General features: G+C 40.3%; 2 protein-coding genes across 3 annotated transcripts in view; both read right to left on the bottom strand.

Annotated features, from left to right (window-relative positions):
• Nucleotides 1-424: 424 nt before the first annotated feature.
• Nucleotides 425-11,832, bottom strand: exosc10 (exosome component 10). Of its 2 annotated transcripts, none has more exons than XM_071516317.1 (25): nt 11,694-11,832; nt 10,333-10,469; nt 10,071-10,194; nt 9,880-9,984; nt 9,507-9,666; nt 9,116-9,224; nt 8,935-9,010; nt 8,715-8,825; nt 7,243-7,386; nt 6,582-6,772; nt 6,258-6,414; nt 5,902-6,050; nt 5,646-5,696; nt 5,427-5,538; nt 5,240-5,287; nt 5,066-5,141; nt 4,864-4,973; nt 4,673-4,765; nt 4,497-4,565; nt 4,247-4,352; nt 4,080-4,153; nt 1,124-1,304; nt 933-997; nt 751-827; nt 425-635 (listed from the first exon to the last, which is right to left on the bottom strand). In XM_071516317.1, exons 1-25 carry the CDS (start codon nt 11,814-11,816, stop codon nt 605-607), a joined length of 2,679 nt encoding a protein of 892 aa, XP_071372418.1. In that variant the 5' UTR covers nt 11,817-11,832; the 3' UTR covers nt 425-604. The 2 variants fall into 2 exon arrangements, with proteins under 2 accessions (XP_071372418.1, XP_071372419.1); XM_071516318.1 differs by having other exon boundaries at nt 4,083-4,153; nt 4,673-4,738; nt 4,840-4,973.
• A 4,430-nt stretch (nt 11,833-16,262) lies between these two features.
• Nucleotides 16,263-24,033, bottom strand: part of cntn3a.2 (contactin 3a, tandem duplicate 2) — a 28,350-nt gene continuing 20,579 nt past the window's right edge. The window contains exons 15-22 of the mRNA XM_071516310.1: nt 22,438-22,587; nt 22,186-22,256; nt 21,274-21,508; nt 20,583-20,692; nt 19,135-19,321; nt 18,666-18,778; nt 18,056-18,221; nt 16,263-16,360 (exon numbers count right to left, since the gene is read on the bottom strand). Coding sequence (XP_071372411.1) covers nt 16,263-16,360; nt 18,056-18,221; nt 18,666-18,778; nt 19,135-19,321; nt 20,583-20,692; nt 21,274-21,508; nt 22,186-22,256; nt 22,438-22,587 — 1,130 coding nt within the window. The remainder of the gene's footprint in view (nt 16,361-18,055; nt 18,222-18,665; nt 18,779-19,134; nt 19,322-20,582; nt 20,693-21,273; nt 21,509-22,185; nt 22,257-22,437; nt 22,588-24,033) is intronic.

Raw genomic sequence — 24,033 nt, forward strand, 5'->3', positions numbered from 1 at the left:
AAAGGCTATTATTTACACAGTTTTGTATCTTTGACTTTATTTTGTTTTTGCAATTTTCTTATATTTCAAAATGCATTATTTTAGCCATTTATCTTGCCTTGTACACAGAACCAACTGAATGAGTGGAACCACATCAAACTCAGTACATTAAAAAGTCGATAGTCTACCATGTTGTGCACACCTGTAGAGATTTAAATATACACTGCCATTATCAAAAAGCCATGTAATGATTATAATAAAAATGGCATAACATTATTGTATTTAAAGAATCAGCTTTCCTTTTCTGAAACATGTCTATTATTGCAACTGCACAAAATCTACCAGGGACACATGGATGATGTTAAAAAGTGAATATGCTCCATCAAAGTGAAATTATGGTTTTCTGTTTTGACAAAGAAATGTAGGCCGCAATTTTTTTTTCTCTAAAATGATTTTTAATAAGGAGGTCTTCCAAGTATTTACAGGATAAACTGTTCCACAAAAGCAAAAACATTACATTTTGAAATTCAATAAATATTGAGTTTCATTTTTTAGAAGAAAAGCAAGTGAAAATTATTTTTGCTGAGAAAACAATGTTAAAAAAAAAAATAGTTGAAGAGCAGGTCTATCTTTTGGGCCAGTTGTGTCGGAATCCTCTGTAGAGAATAAAAAGATAAACAGCAAGGTCAGCTTACTGGGATACAGCCAACTCTGATCTCTAAAAGCAAAAAACACCACAAGATATAATTGAATGTAAAACAATATTTTTACCTCTCAGATTTCCCAGCCAGGTAGGACATACTTCTGTTTGCAGCAGAGAAATTAGATTTTTGTCCTTTGGGATTTTTCTGTAGGACAGCAGATACAAATTAAATGGTAATTTCAATATATCGATGAAGTATTTGTGAGACAGATTTTTTCCAAATTACATTAGAAAATGAAGAGAAAAATACCTTTCTCTTTGGATCATGTGCTTGCCTGTTTGGATCAAATTGTGTATTGTCCTTTGATTTGGCACCTGAAAAAAGAAATGAGGAACACCAATTTGTATTAATTATCATTATATACAATAAATCTAACATAGAATATCATTTAAGTAATGATGTGACAAATGTGAAATGTGAAAAAAATGCTGTATGCATACCAGCAAAGACTTTGAGGTCTGACTGATTGTAGTCGAAGGGTTTGAAGTCGTCTTGGGGAGCCGGGTCGTTCTTTTGGGCTTTCTCTGCAGATTTCATCAGTTTCTTGCTTGGTTTGGGAGTCGACTCTCCAACCTCACTGGCGACCCTCTCTCTTTTCTTCCCACCGCCTTTTGCAGATTCCTGATGAAATTTGTCAACAAAGTTATATTCTGTACAATGTGTTAGTGTGGTAGTGGTCATCTGAGAGATTTTCATTAATGTATTTTTGACTTCACTGTTGTAATCAACCAACGCTAGTGCGGTCCAACAACAACTTTCAAAAATGCCTTCAGTCAGTAAGATTAGCAGCCACTTTTTGCCACTTCTGACTTCAGCTTTGCTGTTTTCATGTTGTAATGAAATGTGTGACACAGAAGTGGCGTGCTTAACCCATTTTCCTTATTGATGTTACAACAAAAAAACATCAGAAAAACATTTGTTGTGCCCATGAATTGACTTGATTTTGGGCCACAAAATGATTGAGTGAAAAGTGATTGTGAAAAATAATTGCCCCTAACTACACCCAGGACTAAAGCTGAATACTTTGCGTAAGTGGTTTCCTCCAATATGAATTTCTTTATTTGTTTGTTGAGGTAGATTTTGATCAGTTTTGAAGCCACAATGAATAAAAGCAAAAACTGCTAGCCATAACCTACAGTAGCATTCAAGCATGTGTCTCTGTCACCACATACATTCTCTCCTAGCTTGCTAGCAGCGAATGAGATGGCAGTATCCATTACATGACATCTTTTTTTTTTAAGATCTAAGATTTAAATATGTTTTTGGCCAATAGCTGCAGAACGTGCACTCTCGTGGCTTTGTGACATGATGACGACAACCCTATTCTCATCTATTCTAATGATCTAAACACCAGCCGACAGGCCAAATGAGGATAAAAATTGGCAGTGGGGATAACTGTCAATTGTATCAGCCACTTTGGTGGGTGAGGTTTTCTGATCTAGTATCCGTATGAACACAAAGCTTCTCCAATACCGAGGCTCTGATTGGTGTCTGCTGTAACATGTCCTCTCGCTTGCCTGCTCTTTTTTTAGGTAGAAAAAAATGCACAGTTTTACTTCACTATTGTCTTATCTTTCCCCTGCTCTGCTGTGTGTGAGTTACTGTGAGGCTTAGTGAAGCTCAGGCAGCAGAAGGTTCAGTTCAGTTCACTTCTCCGCAGCAGGGGAACAGTTCACCTTGTAGCTGAAGTACATTGCAGCAGAGTAAGCATGGCAAACTTTAGAAAGAAGAGACTGAAAGTTTAAATTGAGTCTTAATTTGTCCATGCTGCCATGGGCATATCAGCTATAAGGAGGCTGCTCCCATGAAGTACCCATGAACTGAACACCCTCCTTTCTAGCTCACTATGTCATCATGTCACTCACAGTGTTCAGCTGTGTAATATTTGTAGTTTTATTGTTAACTAAGAGTTATTAAACAGTATGGTATGAAGAGTTAACATTTTCCATTCATTCTTTTTTGGGATTTAAGAAAAAAAAAACGTTTTGACTAGTAAAATTCTGAGTGGCTGGTTACTCTAAAACCCTCTAGCTACAATGGCTAGTGAACCAAAAAGTTAATTTCAATCTGATCAAAGGATTGCAGAGAGTGTAACTGTATTTCATCTCAGCATTTCATCATCTTTATTTGTGAGTTTGATCAAAGGTGGCTTATCCCAACAACAAAAGACTTTTAGACTTCTCCACAGGGGAAATCTGTCAGTCTTGACAAAACATGTCGTTTTCTTGTTGTTTTCTTGTGATATTATTTCATGGGGTTAGTTATAATGTATCTATCTAGCTTCACCTTCACTTAATTCTACATGATGACACAGCTAAAGGCGAGAGAGGACCAGTGATGTGGGAGCCACATCACAGCATGCATCAATCAAAGGATCCGTACAGTAGAAGCTTTGGACAACTGCAAAGATATTTTTCATACAGAAACATTAGAAAACCTCACTGCCAAAGTGGCGGGTAGAACTGACAGTTACCCGCCACAGCCAATTTTTGCCTGTACTCGGCGGATTGGCGAATGTTACTTTCAAATCCTGCTGCCAATACTTCTGACTATGATGCATGCCACCAGACGGTGCCAAAGTACTTATTTGAAGGTGCTGTTTCAGCAGGGAGTAACTTAAAACCAACTTCTCTCTTAAGCCCTAATCACACAATGGATTACTGTGGTACACACCATTAGTGTGTGCACTACCGATTGATGGCTCCAGGCTCACAGTCCGAGGCAGAGGGGAAGGGGAGCCACCAGCAGGGAGAGAGCAAACTGTGATCACCGGCCTTTCTGTTCTCCTACACTGTGGACAGAAGACGCTGTACCACGACTTTTGTCTCAGTGAGCACTCTCAGCAGAGAGGAAACACCAAGTGGTGGCAAGAGTGTGTATGACTAACCAAGCAGGAGGCTTCCAAGCAATACCCTAGAGAGCCAGAGCTAACAGGCGGTGGGCTTTTGGGCAGAAAGTAGCTATTGTTGTTCCCCGGGAGGAAAGGAAAGCATTCAGCAATTGATGAGTGGAGGACATGCCTCTAATACTCCAATCCCACGCTGTGCATCCTGCTTCCCCAGGCACATCATGTGACGGATATAAATATTAAACACCACTACCATGGCGGTGCTGCAGAGTGGCAGCAGTGGTCCTCTCGCTTGTGAGTCACCATATTTATGTGCAGAAATACCAGGCTTGTCTTAAGAAAATGGGGAGCAATGCAGTGGGTTAAATAAAGCTTATATAGCACTATCGTTTATATGCTGCACCAGGCTCTGGGCTGAAAGTATCTGATGGTTTTTCACTGGGATTGCACTTGCCCAATAGGGACATCAGCAGTGAAGTTGAAGAGTGTGAAGCCTATTTGAAGTAGAAAATAGCAAATTGAGGGACAAAATAGAGCAAATTACTCACGGCTGCTTGCTGGCGAACAGTGGCAACGTTTTGGAGAGACTCCTGGTAGCTCTGTTTGGCCTTGTTCCTTTCCTCTGCGGAAATCAACATTACAGTACGATGAAGCAGCAGCATGTAGACTTACAGTGAAAACGGTAAATTCAGATCAGTTAGTTAGTGCTCCTTACCTGCCACCTTCTTTGCGTGTTCCTTAGCTTCTTGCTTGGCTTTCTTCTTGGCCTCCAACTCCTTCTGTTGCTGCTCCATACTCTGCAGTTTCCATCTTTTACTGATCTGTTAATATGAGATGGTACAGCTCTATAAAACTTGCAGTTCAGAGAATACCAACTATAGACTATATTCAAGATATTTAGGGCTTTAATCCTTACTATCATGCAGTGGTTAAGTATGGATGGATGTATGGAGCTCTTTGATTACCTCGTATATTTTTGTAGAGGGGTCAAACTTGGCATTTTTGTTGACATGCACATCACTGGAGGGTAAATACTGAAAACAAAAAGGAATAAAATGAAACAATACTGAGTGGATACTGAGTCCAGCTATGCTAAAACAATGTGTATAACACTTAAGGTTAATCACTGGTAAACTCTTACCATTCTGAAAGGGTTATGGAAAGACTCAATGATGCGGCTGGCTTTCACCTGAGCCACAGAGAGGGACTCTTGGTCATTTTTTGTCTCCACCTCCTACCAAGGAAGCACAAGCCCACATTAAGTAGTACAACAATTCCATATGAACAGATGGGCTAAACAAAGTACACTGAAACACCACAGCTGATCTCTACCTCAAACACTGTGATTTTGGCCGATGCCATGAGGCCGCTCGTTTTCTGTACATCAACTTCCATTCCTTGCTCGTCGTCTGAGAAGAGCATTCCTTGCTTGACAGGCAGTTCTGAAAACAAATACAGAACTTTAAGGTCTAATTGGCTAAAATACTACATCGTAAGGACACGCAAAATACGTATGACTATCAATTGAGCTTACCATCAGGAGAGAAGATGGGAAAATCACTCTCAGAGACCCTGGATGTATCATGGGGGCCGAACAAGGAAACCTCCGGCTGGAAAATGACATAACATTACTTTTTTTCTCCAATCTCAGTTCTTTCAATTACACTGCATAATTTCAAAGCTCAGGATATATCAGTTTTTAACCGACCTTCTTTATGGGCGTGAGTCCTTTCTTCTTCTGAGCTACAATTTCGGCCTACAAGTGAAGAAAACATTGCTATTTGATTGATCTGGGTGCCTTCATTAACAAGTGACTCAACACCACTGAAACAGCGAAATTACATAATTAATGGAAAAACATTATAACCCCAGTACCACCACTCAACATTTCTTACCTTGAGGAGAGGCATGTCCCTAGCCTGCTGCACTAATAGATGGAGCTCGTTGACCTGCTGCCTCACCAGTGGAGGGACGGGGTTACAGCAGGCAATGATGCCCTGAGGCTCCCTGGGTAAATGTAGACAAAACATTTTGTTCAGGGTTACAGCTAGAAAACAAAAAGGCACCTGAATTGAAATGAGAACAACTCAATACTTATACAAAAAGCAACTTACTTTGGCAGTTCCTCAGATATCTTGATCATCATGTGATTGGGCAGGATATATCTGAAGAGGTGAGATATATGGACGAACGGAATTAAAACATGTTCAGGAAGCAGCCAAAAGGCTTTGATACTGAAAGACTCTAAAAGCAGGGAGATTGTTGTCAGGCAAGTGTATGGGCAAAATTTCACAAGGCATTAATTTTAAATCAGAAAAGAGCCCTAGCAGGCTCCCATAACAGCGAGTCCATCCATTTCCAACAGCCTACCCGGTGCTTTCATCTTCCTGCCTGGCCAGCTTGTCCCTCCAGGCAAACAGCAGTCTGAAGGCAGTGAGCTGCTGGGTGTTAAACGACTTTTTCTGCTTCCTCTGCAGGTCCAAGTATGACTCCTCCGTGAAGATGGGCTTCACATATTTCTGTAAGGAAGGGAGGTAATTGGTGAGTCATGAGGAACGTCAGAAAATAAATGTGGCCATGGTATGGAATTTGAAAATAGGAAAGCAAAAAAAAGAAAGAAACTACTGGAACTACTGGAAATAGAATAGTGGGAAAGGAGATGTGAATGTTAAAATGTAAATTTCATATACAAGAGGTGTACAGACTGAGATTTGTGTGTTGTGTACCTTCAGGGAGATGTCTTTGCTCTTGTTCCAGACACTCTGCAGCAGGCCAGGCTGCCCATGGTTGAAGTCCAACAGCTGCACCCTCAGAGAGTCGTAGATATAGAGGAGGTAGTGGGTGTCGGCCCTGGCATACTGGAACATCTCATCTGGCAAGGGCCTGCAGGCACAACAGTGACAATACTATTCTTACTTCAACTGTCCAAAGTCAAAAATAACAGCATGCAAGATGAATTCCCTGTCAAGAGATTAGTATCAATCGCACAGCCAAACATGATCAAAAGTAACTAGAAGATCAAGCGTCAAACGGCCCGATCGTTTCCGTACCGAATCCTCCAGTCAGCAAGCTGGTAGCGTTTGTCCGAGTCCACGTTACAGAAGAATTTGAGCAGGTGGTCCAGCGAATGCCTGGCCAGGTTCAAGGCCCGGCTGGCCTGGTGCGTGTCAAAGAGATTGACGACGTACAGACCGAGGTCCCTCTGGAGCCACTCGATGTCAGAGTCAGCACCATGAAATACCTGGTGACAGTGAAGAAAATACATTCAGCTGAAGTGAAGAGATCAGAATGTCAGGAAAAAGGGCTGAGGATGCTCTTCGGTGAGGTATCAAAATATAAAAAAAAAAAAGAGAATTCAAGGCATTACTCACAAACACACTGAATAACTAAACCAAAACTATTCTGGTTTCTTACCTTATTACTTCACTTACTATTGACTACCATCTTCTCCTTTTATTAGGAGAGGATAAATGATTTAGTTGGGGATGTGACCCCGAGTTTGTAATGTCTTTATCACCTTCAATTGAATCCAATTCAATAAAATGTATCCATATGGAGCAATTTTCACAGCAGGCATAAAGATCTACATCGCAAACAACCACACACGCACTATAGAGTTACCTATACATGAAAACAATAACCTCTACAGAAACAGTAATCTCATCTCCCTTCCCATCTTTGGACCCTCAAATAAGGGAAGGATTCGGTCACCTTGACAACAGCCGGGTCTGTGAAAGCCTCGTTCAGTATGTACATCTCACTGCGGAGCTCCAAGGTGTCAATGATGAAGTCCTCCTCTCTGGTCGAGATCTGCATCAGACAGGTGATGCCGAGGAAACTCCTGTAGGAATGATGCTGGGATGGGGAACAAAGTGTCAACACAACAAGGTGTTATGGCCCATTCACATCTAGAATGAAAACTATAAAAAAGATTAAAATTGTTCTAAGTAAATAGAATGTCTGTGTTCCCATGGCTACGCTAACTATAAAACCATCCAAAATGATAACTATATTTCTGGTTTGATCTCAGAGCAATTTTTTTTTAATTTAGAGACAAGGATAAAACATTTTCAGACAATCAAATTAAAGTTCAAAGGAAGAAGGGGGTAGTGATGGCAAATCATATTTTCCACAGACTACAGAAAGCATTTCAAGTCAAATTCAACCTTTAAGCCATGGGGTGTAAGAGTTTTTAAGTGATGGATTCAAAAAGCCTCTCATTTAAGTAAAAGGTTGTCCAAGTTGCTGCCTTGTCTTGGTAAACAATGTTTTCAATATGCAACATAATGTAACCCTTAGGATCTGAACATTTTTGTAATTCTGATCGACTACTCTATGTGTTTATGATGTTCACTGGATTGATGTATAAAAGCAAGTTAGTCTTTCTTGTATACAGTGTACATACTACTTGTTTTTTCTTTTTGTATATTGTCCTTTTTTATTCTGTCACTTGTAATATTTAATTTTGAGTGTTATGATTGCATGATTAACTCTTGTGACTCCTGATGAGCTGCACCTGTTGTGACTTGATGAGCTCCACCTGTTTAAATATCACTGAAAATGTAAACAATGACGCATAACCTGCAGAACACAGCTTGCCTGTTGAAACTGTGAATAAAAATGCAAATGGGGCTTTGACTGTCTGGTATCCCTTGCTATCTAAGTTCATATCAATAAAGAACACATGAAGAAAAAGCTGGATATGAGCATGGTTTGCCCTCAGTTCATTTTGTTATGCTAGGCTTGGAAAGGCTTGGAAGTTACTGGCTATCAGATGACAACATCTGTCTCCTTATACCATTAAACCTGCGCATTCTGGGGTCATTCCCTGTAGTTGGTATTATGTTCTCACTCCTAATACACCACAGTTCACGTGGAAGAGGACTGAAACCTGCATTTTCAGGCGTGCAGTTATTTGGTGCCACCAAAGTTCAAATATCGTTCTCACCTGCCCAAACTACACCAAACACAAAAAGTAGTAAAACACTCCAAAAGGTTGAATAAACCTTGGTAAACACGCTTGGTGTGAGCGCACCCTTAGGTACTGTCCGATGCTTAAGTTAATGGATTTCCTCCATATTTGAAAGTATGATCTGAGGCTAGTTTCTCTATACAGAGGTGCAGTTCAGCCAGCATGACAACAACATAAAATCCAATGAATTTCTCCGATGTTTCTCCCGTACCTCCAGATCCACTGCAAATTCAGACGATCTGCACAGCTTCTCATTCAGAGCCACCAGATCTTCCAGTGTATCTATGAAGGAGCACTTTGTCTCAGCAATTGGTTTGTACATCTGGAAATAATCAACAAATCAAAGGTTTATTCTGGGAAATTAAAGATTATGCAGAAGTCTAAGGGATGGGGAAAAAGATCATATTTAAAAAGACTGATCTATAATTTACCTGAAGTTCAGACTTGGACAGTATCTGTTCTGGTACTGTAAGATGATCCAACTCATACTGGTATGGGTGTGCAAACCTACATGGATTAAAATCATATAACGTTTACATGGAGAATGAGTTGAGAAAAACACCAAACTATTAACATTACATGAAGAAACTGCAAGTGAGGGATTTGTCTTACATGTCTTCCACGTGTTCCTGAGTTCTCTGCTGGTGAATGAAGTCAGCCAGGGCAGCCGGGACGTCCAAGTCCTCCGGTCGCTCTTTGCGGATTTGCTTGTTGGTGAAATCTACAATTGGGGAGCAAAATAGAGATCAGATTAGTTGAAATTTTGCTTCATATTGCATATTAGTGTAATTTCTCACATGGCTGATTTTGTCATTCAAGCCTAGCTGTGTTGTTAAGTTACCACTGCTTGACCCATAAATTAAATAGAAGAGTAAGGATTATTATTAAAATGAATATATGGGAAACAACAGACAGGACAATGGTTGAATGTCAGCTTAAAAAAAATAAATAAAAAATAAATAAATAAATAAATAAAAAAAAATAAGTGAAAACTCCATCTTACAAGAAGGAAGGGACTTTATTGCATTGGGCTTGATGAAGATCTTGGGAATGAAGGGTGTGTTGCTGTTGTCGACTTTCTCTTTGAATTTCAGCTGAGGCCTTGCAATGTTCTTGGCATGGAGCAGCCTGAACGTCTCAGAGCCACGGCCGGAGTCTGAGCCCTGATCAACACAAGTAGAAAATGACTTTGCATTGTTTACCAAAAGGTGTGAACACTTCCATGAATAATAAGGACTGGGAATGCATATTTATCAAGTGTTCCAAAATAATAGTGCTTGAACGCCTGGACTGGCACATAATGTTCCAGGCTGAACGCAGCCCAAAACAGAGACTGGTGTACTGTCGGAGCTGAGAGGATCAGTTAATTAGCCAACCTTGCGATTCCAGCTGGACACGACAATCTTGGGAGGCTGAAACCCTGCAGGCATGACAGGCTGCTGGCTCCTGTTCACCCCATCGGCTTCATCGAGAAGAATCCCCTGGAAATCAGTTACAGGAGCTCTGTTGGGTTGCCCTTATCCTTAACATAAAAATAATCTCATAACACCACAGCTGTAGGTCATACCACTTTTTCGAGGATGACGTCGTTGGAGTCCACCACCAAGTCAAACTGCTCCTCCAGCCCCGTCAGCTTGTTGCGGTCTCTAATGTGAGATCTGCAGCCATGGTGTTGCATTATCTGACTCATGCTAATGCAGGGACACAGTGAAAAGATATGACATTATAAGATAAGATAAAATATCAGGTGGCAGGTTACTCAGCAAATCACGCTTTGTATTTGCATATCTAACCAAAATAAGTGACAACATAACATAAAATACACTCACCAGTGCAAGATTTTATCTCCTTGAGTTTCACAGAACTCCTGGAAGCCCGGGAAGCTGCGATAGAAATCATATTCATCTCCTGTTTGAGGCAGGCCAGCAGATGCTTTGGTGGCGGATAATACAGACCCCAATCCATACTGCAGAGGAGAGGCGGAAAGATGGGTTACTCTGTGATTCATTGTGTTTGTTTTTTTAATTCAACCTTCATTTAAACAGTTAAGTCCCATTCAGATTTTAAAAAATCTATTTTTCAAGGGAGATGTAGCCAAGACAGTGGCAGCAGCACAGAAAGTTACAAAAAGACAGGACTAGTAGGCTACATAACAAAAATAAAGGCACAATATAACAAATATAAGAAAGTATAAAATACAATACAGTATAAAGTAATGAAAACAAATAAGAAAAAAAGGAGAGGGACTTGGGGACTTGTAGTGGAGTACAATTAAAATGATAGATTTATCTTCCTTAAATCTGACATTTATTAAGAGTCACTAGTTCCTTTAGTTTGAGTCAAGTGGATTCATGAAGGCTTTCTGGCCAAACTCTGTTCGAGCTGTGGGGACAGTCAGCAATAATAGATGGACAAACGTTATTTGGGTAAATTAGAGCTGCAACGATTAATTGATCAATCGATTAGTTGTCAACTATTAAATTAATCACCAACTATTTTCATAATCGATTAATCGTTTTGAGTAACTTTTTTAAGAAAAATAAGTCAAAATTCTCTCATTCCAGCTTCTTGAATGTGAATATTTTCTGGTTTCTTTACTCCTCTATGACAGTAAACTGAATATCTTTGGGTTGTGGACAAAACAAGACATTTGAAGACATCATCTTGGGCTTTGGGAAACACTGATCAACATTTTTCACCATTTTCTGACATTTTATAGACCAAACAACTAATCGATTAATCGAGAAAATAATCGACAGATTAATCGACAATGAAAATAGTCGTTAGTTGCAGCCCTAGGGTAAATGTCGGGTTAATTTGTGTCTCAATTACAATATATTGATTCCTACTAATCTATAGTACGCAATATCACTCGGGGAACTATCGACTTTACAAAGTTTAACTTGTTATGAGACAGTTTATCTCGGGAGTGGGACAGCTTTATTTTTTAAGCTAACTTACCTTACTGGCGTTGGTTGCAAGTACGTTAAACAGAGATTCATCCCCCTAACACTGAATGGATGAAAAAACATGATTCACCTGACCCGATATATCGCTGTCTATGTTTACTATATAAAGCCCATGCTGCAATTTGACTGTAGCTCACCACTACTAGCCAGTTAAGTAAGCACGTCCACGTTGCCCAGGACTGCCTGAACTCAACGGTCCACAGCCGCGTTAGTCCACTTACTTTAACGAATGAATCCACGTCCTTAAAACCGGGACACAACTCATCTGCTTCCTCGTCGTTTGTGGCTGAGTTATTGCCTTGGTGGCCACTGTTTGAGGAGTTATTGCTCCTTGATGACTCCATCTCGGGATTGTGTACATGTGAGTCGCAGGAAGCAACTCACTTCCTCAACAGTTTCTTCGACGCTTGTAAAACAGACTGGGAGGGAGGAACAGCGCCACCGACTGGACCGGAGTGGGAGGACAGCAAACTTACAAAACGAGAAACGATAGAAACGATTAGAAACGATAGATAGATAGATAGATAGATAGATAGATAGATAGAGTCTTTGGGGAGGACAGCTCTTATTGAAAATACTGTTGCATAACCCAGTGTGAACATATTCAAATATAGCTGAGTTATGGTATAGTCTATTTTACATATATATCTGCAACGTTTTAGATTTTAGTTTACCTACTACTCTGACTGCCATCTAAATCAACAAATGCATATGTTCATGAACCCTCTTTCTCCTCTTTTTCCCCCACTTTTTTCAACAGTGTGCCCAGGCTGTTGTCGTTACTGGACCAATTCAATGCAGTGGCATTGCAGGCCCACCTAACTCCCCTGCATTGGCTCACCCATCTAACCTCAGCAGGCTGTTGCACTAGCATACTCGTACCATGAGAGGGCAGTCTTGACTATTGAAATCTGTAGCAAGCCAGCACTCTCCAGCATCTGCACTGTTGCTATCAAGGAGGATATGCAACAAAGCACTGCACATTATTAATGCCATAACCAATATCTTTGATAGAGCCCAACAACCCAAATCTGAATTCTGCTCATTTTGCAGCTTTCCTTAGCATCTGTGGGTGGTGGGAGTCCCGATGGAAGTAAGCTGTATTAAACATAGAGACCCCTTGCCTTTTTCTTTGACCATTTCTGGTGTAAAGTTAACCTAGTGTACCAATTCGTGATCAATACCATGTGAAGAGCCGTCGCCCAAGTATTGACACTCCAACTCATTATGGATGATCTGTGGTGTGTGGAGAGAAACCTCTCTTTTCTTCACTTCCCCTTCATATCGATCTCTTCACAGGATCCTCTCCCTCTTATTATCTTAAAAGCATCTCTGCAACACTGTCTCAATCAATATTTCACAGTAGCTTTCTATGTCATTCCGTTTTTTTTATTTTTTATTAAGAAGAAACTATCTGAACTTCAGCAGATACATGCTCTAATAAGCCAAAGTATTGTATGCAAAAGTAACAGTAAGTAACAGCCTTGTTCAGTGTAGATGTGTTGATTTCTACATAGTTAATATTTTAGATATTGCATGTGATGTTACTATCCAAAAAGCAAATAATTAGATTGACTGTGATAACAGCCTTTGTTATATAATAATCCAATTAGCATATACATCAAAAACCCTCCTGAATGTCTTCTTCATCCACTGAATAGGACATAACTGCTGCCATTTACACTAATTTGTATGCTTTTTCACAATGTTATGGTTTTTATAGCTTTGATGGCGCCCCTCGGCACTGCTTAAATGCTTCCTGCTGTCAGAGAAGACACTAAAATGGATGATGCTGAGAAAATGACACGGTGAACACGTAATTCAAAAATTCAAGAGAAAAACCTTCAGTGAATTATTTTTATTAACTCCCTGATTTAGAAAACACGAATGCACCAAACAATATCATACATGCACAGCTTCAGCATATCAAGATCAGCTGATGACTTTTCAATGTGAAAACATTCCGCACACGATCTCACGGAGATCACCTGAACATCAAAATACTGAGGAGTCGCAACAGAAAGGCCAAGCGTTGTTGCCCAGAGCGCTAATTGTTTTTCTACTCCAGTCGTTATGAAGTTAGGAGTTGTGGGTAAATCATGTTGATCTACCGCATTTATACATTTTCTGATAAATTCTGCTTTTTCTGATCTTTAGAGTTGCAGCAAAATTGGAAAGTGGTATAAAAAGACAAAGAGTATCTATGTGCATTGGCCTTCTACCTTGTAACAGGTAGTGTTTGTGTCATTGCACCAAAAGGCTGTGTGTGTGTGTGTGTGTGTGTGTGTGTGTGTGTGTGTGTATGTGTGATAGCAGCTGCTAAAGATCTGTTACTCTCTGCTCATGTATTTTTCAGATTCTGGGTTTGACTAAGTATTACAATTGGAAGTGGGGCATCGTGGTTTGGTCTCCCACTTGGGGGCGTTGCTCCAAATCACAACAGAGTAACACTACATATCAGAGCAAGGGAGATATCATCACACTCACTTTTCAATAAGCCAGTACTGACTCTTAATTCTATCTTTTAAAGCAACACTTGACCTTTGTGCAGATTTGTCAAAAAACAATCAGGAACCATATCAAACATTTAAAAAAAAAAAAAAAAATCAAAATCAAAACATCTCCACAGTACTGATACATTACAAAACAAGGAGGTTGGTAATGCTTCTATGTACCCCGGACACAAAGTTCATCATCTGTGTAATGTTGGTCTTTTTTTTCTGTTCAGATAAACATTAAAATCAGTCAGAAAGATGCGTTTTCTGTGTAAACATTTGTTAGCTTAACAATGACATTCTGTGATGAAAGGATGTGTACAGAGAAACCACATAAAGCCACGAAAACAACAAAACTGGATTCAAAGACTGCTCTTTTTTTAAATTATGAACACTTATCTGGGGAGGAAAACGCTCTCTAGCACTTAATACAAACTTGGTTTATCCTGCATGGTGGCTTGGATTTTCAGCATCCGGAGTTGTTGCTCTACATTGTATTTGACAGAAGAAAAATTACATTTCAACTCCTCCCTGGGTTAAACTAGGTTTCTCCACCTCCCATTTTGACCTTGCGGTATTACATTATTTGACTGTCCGCAGTGCTTCAGTTGTCAAAAGCCCTGAACCATAGTCAGTACAAGAATGGGTTTATTCTTTTCCAAATAGCTAAATGGCCTTCCTGCAAAGACAGTCGTCCATGACAGTCTAGGGCAAGGTAATACGCGCGCAAACACACACACAGAAACACACATGCATTTCCTTAAATTTTCGTGGTGCCATCTTGATGGAATTGTCCTGATTTAGTCCTCCCTAAATCCTGATATATTAGTCTTGTGTGGGTGTCATTAGAACCATTACTTCTATGCCCTTTCCCATAGAAGCCCCGCAGGCCTGCTCTAATTTATTAAGATGTTTTAATGTCCGCTAAATCATGGCACATATCAGACTTTCCATTTGTCAAGTCGGACCATTAAATAGACCCCCGTGTCATGCGGTGACAGATTTCTGATATAGCCACTTCCCTCCCCCCTTTAGGACTATTGAAAGTTAGAGAAAAGCAGGTCTGAATACCTGAGCAGTGGGGTTATGCTGAAATACATACAAAAGAAAAACAACAATACGTACAACACAAAAAAAAAGCCAATTCAACTGAGAACAAAAGGATAGGTTCACAAAATATTTAAAAACACAGCTAACCATAATTTTTGCCAAATGATGTCTCAGCTGGTGGCTAGATTTCAATATCAGACTGGCACAATTGGCAGCACTTTAACCTCTCTACTGCAACGGCTGATGCTGTGTGTTGACTGGCATGCACCCCGGCACAAAATGTCTACCAATATGTTGCCCAGATGGGTGCAGGCAGGCAGCAACACACTGGCAGTCGTTGCGGCGAGACGTACTATTTCCCACTACTTTTGCTTGTATGCAGAATGTCGACTTGGTGAATGCAGCGCAGAGTGAAATCCGTCAATCAGCAGGCTGTGATCCTAATTGATGTGACACACTAAAACCTTTAGGAGCCCTCATGGTACATTCAACTCTCCACCAAATGATAAAGTGTGAATGGCAAACACTAGCATCGTGAGCTTCTTCGTGGGTTTTATCTATGATACAAGCAACTTTTAATGAAACACATAATTCTAAGATGAAGATGGCCGCCATACTGTATGTTCTGAAACACTACGCATCACTGACTAGTGTCTATAAGTGAAGCCATTACAAGAATCTCCAAAGGCACGGGCACAGGCGAATGAATGTGTTCCTACTCGCCAAGTAGTATGTAGAGAGGACAACTGAAAATATTTAAAAAGTACAAAATACAACTTTGTATCACGGTCTTTTGCAGGTTTACACTCAAAACGTTCGATAAGAAGAAGAAACTGTGAGAAATGAATTCTTAAGGAAAGCATGTAGCTATCTTAGCAAACAACAACAAGAAGGCTCAGACTACTTTGGCACATGAATGGAAGTAAGGCATCTGTATCATTCTGGAGTCAAAAAGAGCTGAAGTGGAGGAATCTTCCCGATCGACAAAAAATGTCAAAGCAGACCTACCTAACAAAAAAAAAATAAAAAAAAAAGCTCAAGCAGATACTGTACTTGGAGTCTGACAGCACACTCCATTCCTGTGCTGCCTCATACCCGCAAACTAAACACTCAAAATAGTATGCGGTCACCTCAAAAATACAGGAAAAAAAAACCAAAAAATAAAAAACCCAGGAACTTTCACGGATAAAAAATGTATATACTGATAAGTGAAGGTTGAAAAACAGAGCGCAGTCTGTCATCGTGTCATGACGTTGACCTGAATGTTGATATTGCGATGGTGAGGAGCAGAGCGAGGGGGGAGACGTCCAGGCTCCGGGCCCGCGAGCCTCGGGCGCTCATACCTGCAACAAGACACATGACAAACTGAGGTAAAAAAACCTGCCAGGTGCTGCATATAGCTGGCGTCAGCACCTGCACTGACTTCTAACTGCAACTTTGGGACTGTCATGAATATCCACAATCATGCATCAACTGAAACATCCACTCTCTCCCCCCCCCCACACTTTCCCCTGCTGCCTCCAGTGACCGCTGAAAGAGATGGCAAGATATTCTAATTGAAAATAATAAGTTTGTCTTTGGAAAAACCACAAAAAAACTTTAACATATTGGAAGTTCAAAAGGGTCGGGGGAAATGTGGTTAAAATCTGTTCATGTGCTGCCACTTCCGACTGCAGTTGTAAATAAGAAAATTGATTATGGAGGCTGGATTCAAATGGAGCAGGAGCCTGATGCAGCCTGCAGGGCAACCAATCTCCCTTCGCCAGTGCAAGTTCCTCATCTATGATTTAAGTGAGTCAATTAGCTCTTGTGGATAACTTTCCTGTAATAATATAATATTCACAGATCTTTACTGCAAAAAAGAATTCTCCTGAATCAATTCTGATATTTCAGAGTTTCTACTTTCGATAAACTTAGCCCTCTGTTTTGCCTGCTAATGTGTTTTGACCGTGTCTGATTCTTTGCAGAATCTAGCTGGAGTTTTTGTCAAACAGAGATAAAGATTCTCTCTGAATTGGAGTCAAAAAAAGTAGCCTAGTTTTCATCAAATTAAATTTAAAAGAAAAGCCAGTGAATTCAATCTCTCCCAATGGCTTTTTCAGGGGCTCAACACAGAATATCAACATTGCAGATTAGCATTTAGAGGAGAAGAAGAGTTAGCCCCCTGGAGTCCCACAGGACAGTAATAGCATCTAGTAAAAGAGGAAGTCAACCTCTGCGACAGAGATGGATTGCACTGCATATTTCAGCAAAATATAAGCCTGCAGAGCACAACGGGGGTGGCTGGGGACAGAAGTTATAGAGAGTCACAGGAGGACAAAATGTCCCTGTCAGGTTTTAAAAGTGTTAAGTGACTTCATTTATAAAAGGGAATGGGCAACAAAATAGAAGTTCTCACAGACTGAAGTCCCAGCGAATCTATATGTCACATTTAGTCTTACTCTGCAGCATGGTGGCATCAGCATATTTCAGTGCGACAGCGATAGTCCTAACATTTTGGAATAAGCATCAATGTTGTTGCTCTCCTCTAATAGGGCATCCAAAGATGCAGTCAATGTGTCTTAAGTGCAAAAGCAATGTGGCCACTTTTGTACACAGACAAACTGGAACTAGAGCTGAACAATTACGAAAAAAAGCAAAATTGCAGTATGAACTTCTGCAATTTCCAAATCACAGAGGCTGCAATTAACTGCTTAAAAGAGAGGGGCATATAAAATGGATTTCTAAACAAGGTGTTTTAGTGCTGTAGGTAATCTTTGGTCCATGAATCAAGTACAATATTGGTGAAAACCTTTCAACATACTCAAACTCAGTAAATCCTGCACAGTAACAACAACTTTTTTTAACAAAGTCACTTTTCTTTAAACGATTTTAGAGTGATAACATGAATCGCAGTTTAAATTGCAAATAATCACAATTAGATGTTTTGTCAATATCTTTCAGCCTTAACTGGAACTACATCTAGACTTTGCTGTACTTCACCACATAAAAGCCACATATAACACATCAACCAGACAAACTGTGAGCAGCCAGCTTACTTAGTTGGTGGATTCTTATGGGGTCTGAGGCTGGACCCAGACCTCCTTCACTCAGCGACTGGATGTGGATGATGTAGTCGTCGTCTTCAGGGAGTGTCAGCTCCACTGTTGAATTGGCTGTTGTGAGCGTGTTTACCTCTTTGTGTCTCTGTCTCCTGTATGACAGCTGAAGGGGAGAGGGAGACAAGGTGGGTGAGGCATTGTAAATATGTGTAATTAGAGCCTGAGTGCTTAGAAACAGCTAAGGCCCACCCTCTCAGTCAATTTGATCCAGTACATACTATGAATATTTGGTTCAGAACACTTTCTCATTTACCATACTTAATTGTGAAGCCTTTTAAAAACACATATATATATACAGTACTGTGCAAAAGTCTTAGGCACCCTAGCTTTTTTTTAATATAAAATGTATCTTTGATGTTTATTTGTTTTCTGTATTACTGTGTCAGTAGACTGCTCTTTATAGTACATTTCTTTGATATGGATGGAGAAACTTTTCATTTCATTATTTTTGAAAGCATCTTTGCTTTATGGATGTTTTTTTTTTTACATGTGCCTAAGACTTTTGCACCATACTGTATATGTATATATATTTATATCATGAACTCACTTGGTAGCCGGTAACTTCTGACTCTGATTCCATCGCCACCACAGGTTCCCAGTAAAGAGAGAGGTGAGAGCCAATTAGGGTCCATTCAACATTCAGCGGTGGCTGGGCTGGTGCTGCATGGCAGGAAAACAAGTGATACAAAAAACAAGTTACTCCTGTCACATCATTACCCCTATAGCAGACACTTTCATATTACAGTTATGGCTATTCTCTCTTAGGATAATATTATTTCCCAAAAATGAGATGAGAACTGCACATTTCTTTCTGTTTTCTGACTCCTGTGATATGAGGGAGGAAACATGCCAAAACACATTAACCTTCTCCTGTATGGCTAAGAATAGACTGGCTACTCATGTTCATTCAAGCGTTACCCTCTTTATTTTTTCAGTTTTTGAAGAATAACCAACATGGACACAAAAACAAAGCCTCTCTTGTTCAGCAACATGACTTCTTGGGTGCTGCGACTCACGTGGCTTTTTTGTGGTGGCGTTGATTGCGGGGAGGAAAGGGCCGGTGCCCGCTGTGTTGAAGGCGCTGACTGTTAGGAAATACTGCGTGTTTCCCGCCAGGCCGCTCACAGTGACCGAGGTTTGGTTCCCAGGGACTCTCACCTTCCCCATGGTCTCTGGCTTAGTGTCGTCTTCCCAGTATGCCACCTATTGGGAACGTAGAGCTTGTCATCTGGGATTTTTAACATGATTTATGGCACGGGCTTGGAACAAACAGTGTACATGGGAAGCGTGTATTATCTATCAAATGCAGCACAAAGCAGGATTTGTAGCTGTTTCTGATATCTTAAGAGAAATTCTGTGCAAATCTGAGATTCTGTGTTTTTAAGCAATGACCCCTGGGAAGAGAGAGATTATAATTTTCTCTTACGGTTTCAGCAGGACCTTTGATCTGACATTACAGTTCCCCTGATAATTTACTTTTACAACTCCCAACAATGTTTCATTATTGGTGTATTACAACTGAGTTTCACAATACATCAATCCTAAAGAGGAAATGTAATACATTACTCAGTAACATGTTACACTAATAATAGTGAAGTGTAACAACTTTCAATTTAAGTAGTAATTTTACCAATCAAAAAGTTAGCAATCAAAACATAAGTGATTACTTTTGTTATCACCCCTCTGAATATCAGACTGAAAACTAACTCCTGTGCCCTGATTTGTTTCTGTCATAATTAGTTATTTATATGACAAGCTTAGATGAGAAAGGGCAGAAAAGTTTATGACTCCCACTTCTATGATTTACCGAGCAAAAAGATATCTAGAACATCGGACATCAAAGCTAATTGGTTACCCTGATTATTCACACAGGAGCGCACAGGTGAGGCAATCAAGTTATCCCGATTTTTAAAAAGGTAAGACAGGATGCAATCAACAATTGTGGGTTGTGGAACGGAAAAGCAATAAAACAAATAGTGTACTATGCAAATTTTATTATTTCATTTAGAGTATATTGACAAGAGAAACTAGTAAAAGAGCTGATTTATTGCCATGCTGCTTCACTGGCCTGCTCCTGTACTGCGGACTGCACCAACCTTTGAATGTTAATCAACAACAGCTTTCAGTATACTTTGCTGTGGTGTGTTGATGTTTGTGTTGTGATATTTGGTCCGGTATAGTGGTAGCGCAGAATATCATAGGTATCATGACACCTGTACAACTGACAGAAATGGGAAAAGGCATGTGGACAGGCAATTTTCTTTTGGTCTCTTAGAAAAAGGTCCAACATGTTTTTCTGTATAATTTGGGCGACAAAAGTCACCCAGCTGAAACAGCCATTTCCATGGTGACGCAGAGTTTGGAAGTGATGGCTCGGAGGTGCACCAGGGGTGATGACAAGCATTTGAATTGTGGTGTGCAAACTCTTGATTTCCATTTCCATTTAAAAAAGAGTGAAATGTACCTCGTAGCCCAGAACTCTTTCAGGGGTGAAGGAGAGAGCCTGCCAGTTCACCTCAATCTCAGAGGCTGAGACACTTCTGGCCCAAACTCCCCCTGGCATCCCGCTTGGCTCTGAAAACAGACGGCAGACGAGAGCTTTGCTGTCTTCATCCAACATCACTGAGACAAACTGAAAAACTGTCCTTCAAATTTTCCCATTTATAACCATGCATCATTCTAATGCTATCATTCTCACTGATCCCTGCTCGGATAAATCATCGCACCGAGCAGCTGCTGGTAAATCGCCCATTGAAGCTACACTACACTGCACTTCAGACTGACCCTCTTTCAACATGCCAAGAGGAAACATGGATCTAAACGCTACCTGGTTTTCACTCTGACCTCATCTTGCATAAGAATTCAAAACACAGTGGTGATATTTTGGAAGCAATCTTATGCAAAGCCCTTGTTTCCTCTCCCTCCTTACATAAATATGTGTTCCAAATTTTCTACCAGCTTTTCGTTTCCTTTTATCTTGACCACCAGCCAGTCAAAGAGATTTCCTGAGATTTCTTTCACCATACGTTGCTTTATTTATCAAGCTCTTTCATCCCAGCGGATGCAATAAAACGGGCTTCATTTTCTTTATCCCTCTCAAAAAAATAAAAACAGCCTTGTTCTCCCTCCAAATATTCCATTCCGGGTTGCCTTACCTATCTCTGCGGAGTAGATGGTGACCACAGGACTGAAGGGACCCTGTCCTTTGCTGTTGTAAGTGCCAACCTTGACATGAAATGGGGAAAAGGGCGCGATGCTGTCGTTGCGGTACACGTAGCGGGATGCGCCCGGGGCAGAGGTGGCCACGTGGGTCCAGGTAACCTCTCCGAAGGCGCGGAAAGCGATGATGTAACCAAAGCTCTCACCATTCTGCAGTTCTTCGGGGACAGGCTGAGAGTGAAACACAAAACTATAGTGATATTAAAACACATACAAACCACTCATGTTCCCCCCACCACTGGGCTGACACAATCACCACCCAATCTTATAGTGCCAAAAGAAGTGCATGACCCACAAATTGCTTTTCTTACCCACCTGACTAAATGTAATGAGGAGTAAAATGCCATTTAAAAAAAAAAAAAGCCAAGCTCATTACAAAATGTCCCCGCAGCTTATCAAATGAAAAGTTATTTTGGCATTTATTGAACTGAGAACACTCAAATAATGTACCTGTGATAGCTTTGGTCATCTAATGGCTTCTTTAACATTTACATCTATTCTCAGCAACCACACTAGTTTGCGTCACTGCGGGATTTGAGTGTTGCAGATTTGCCTGAACAACAGCAATTCTCCACACATCCAAGCCTTATAAATGACAAACAATCTATCTGTCAGATTCAGTGTTCTGCTTGTGTATGCGCTGCCACTTCCTTACATGCAGACTCTTTAACTAAGAAATTACAACTGCAGCTGAGCCAGATTTCAATTGGCTCAGAATTTATGACACCCACAAGCCAAATAGAGCGGGGGCTTTGATTTAAGGTGAAATAATAAGCACCTCATTCAGGGATATGAAGTAACTGCAGGCACTTTGAATGGCAGGCTAGAACATAAGACTGATGACTTACCTCCCATGTGATGACCAACTCGGATCTGCTGCCGCCCCCTCCGCCCACTTCACCTGGCGCTGCATCAGGAACTACACAACAAAGGCCATGTTCACTGCTCCACATAAAACAACTTTTGGGTTTATATTGTGTGGGATTTTGGAAATGTGGCAGCATAATCGTAATCCATTCGTCATTTTGCTGATTTAGTTTAAGGTATTGATTTTTTTTCCACTGTAGTCGTGAAGAATGAGGAAAAAGTGAAGTGTGTACCTGCGTCCTCTGTCCTGGTCTTGAGTGAGATGGGACTGGGCTCTCCCACTCCAACACTGTTTTTAGCCAGCACTCGAAACTCATACTCCACCCAGGCATTGAGATCCACTACAGTGGCTGTTAGTGTGTTCCCATCGATCACCTCAGGGACTGGGAAAACACAGAAAAACAAAACGAATAGCAAAACATGCAGAATAAAAATAAATACAACCAGGGAACTAAATAAATAAAAATATATCAAAAGGATTACAAGACCAATTCAGATCAGCCACTATATGAAAGCCAGTCTACAAATATGAGTCTTAAGCAGGGATTTAAAAGATGATGTGGATTCAGCTCCCTGAATCTAAAGGCTCTAATGATAAACACCAGGTCAGCATTAGTCTTGACTGTAGACTGTGAACAGCCAGCAGCTCCCAGCTCCCCGAGGATTTCGTCTGCGCTCTGGTTCACAGGGGGTTAAAAGAAATACAGCTAGGGGACAGACCTTGCTGAGCTCTAAAAGTAATTAATAAATCTTGAAATCAATTCTACAACCGACAGGCAAGGGTAGAGATGCTATAATTGGGGTGATACACCTCAGACACAATGACTGCATCGTTGCGTTGTGTCTAAGGCAACTCACATCAGTACTTGAATGCAGCAAGCACTACTTTTCAACATTGGTCTCATTTTTGAAAGATGCAATAATAACTGGATCTATCTTGTCTATTTATATTAGTATTTCAAACATTGGAGGAAGCGGACAGAATAGGCTGTCACTAGATTTTAGAAATCAATTGGTCATAATATTTTGATTTACAATTCACAATCAAATATGATATAATCACTTAAAATAGAAGTCAAATAAATGAATTGCTCATAACTAGAGCTGCAACGATTAATCGATTAATCGATTAGTTGTCAACTATTAAATTAATCGCCAACCATTTTGATAATCGATTAATTGGTTTGAGTAATTTTTTAAGAAAAATAAGTCAAAATTCTCTGATTCCAGCTTCTTAAATGTGAATATTTTCTGGTTTCTTTACTCCTCTATGACAGTAAACTGAATATCTTTTGGGTTGTGGACAAAACAAGACATTTGAGGACGTCATCTTGGGCTTTGGGAAACACTGATCAACATTTTTCACCATTTTCTGACATTTTATAGACCACACAACTAATCGATTAATCGAGAAAATAATCGACAGATTAATCGACAATGAAAATAATCGTTAGTTGCAGCCCTACTCATAACCTTATATTATTTAATAAAAATGACTAGCTACACAACAACTAGCACAACATTAGATATTTTGATACTTCTGGTCAGGTCTAGGCTTTGAATTTGATCCAAATGTTGGATAAATCCAACACACGCTTGACCCGAAATGCACTGCAACTGCTGCAGCATGCGATAAAGCTAAGGAAATGCAGCGTTTCATTGGAAATGAATGGAACCTCCGGCGCAACACAACACAATGATGCAGTCGGTTCGTCCAGGGCGACAGGGTCTCTTTGTTTAGCAACAGTTAAAAACCTATCCACTTTGTATTCTGTACAAGTTGGAGAGATTGACTTTTGCCTGAGGCAGGTGTATAGGTACTTACAGTA

The sequence above is a fragment of the Centroberyx affinis genome, unplaced genomic scaffold (genome assembly GCF_046629955.1).
Source record: "Centroberyx affinis isolate AG114_WGS23_722 - 3 ecotype Tasmania unplaced genomic scaffold, CSIRO-AGI_Caff_v1 ptg000398l_1, whole genome shotgun sequence".
NCBI lineage: Eukaryota > Metazoa > Chordata > Actinopteri > Beryciformes > Berycidae > Centroberyx > Centroberyx affinis.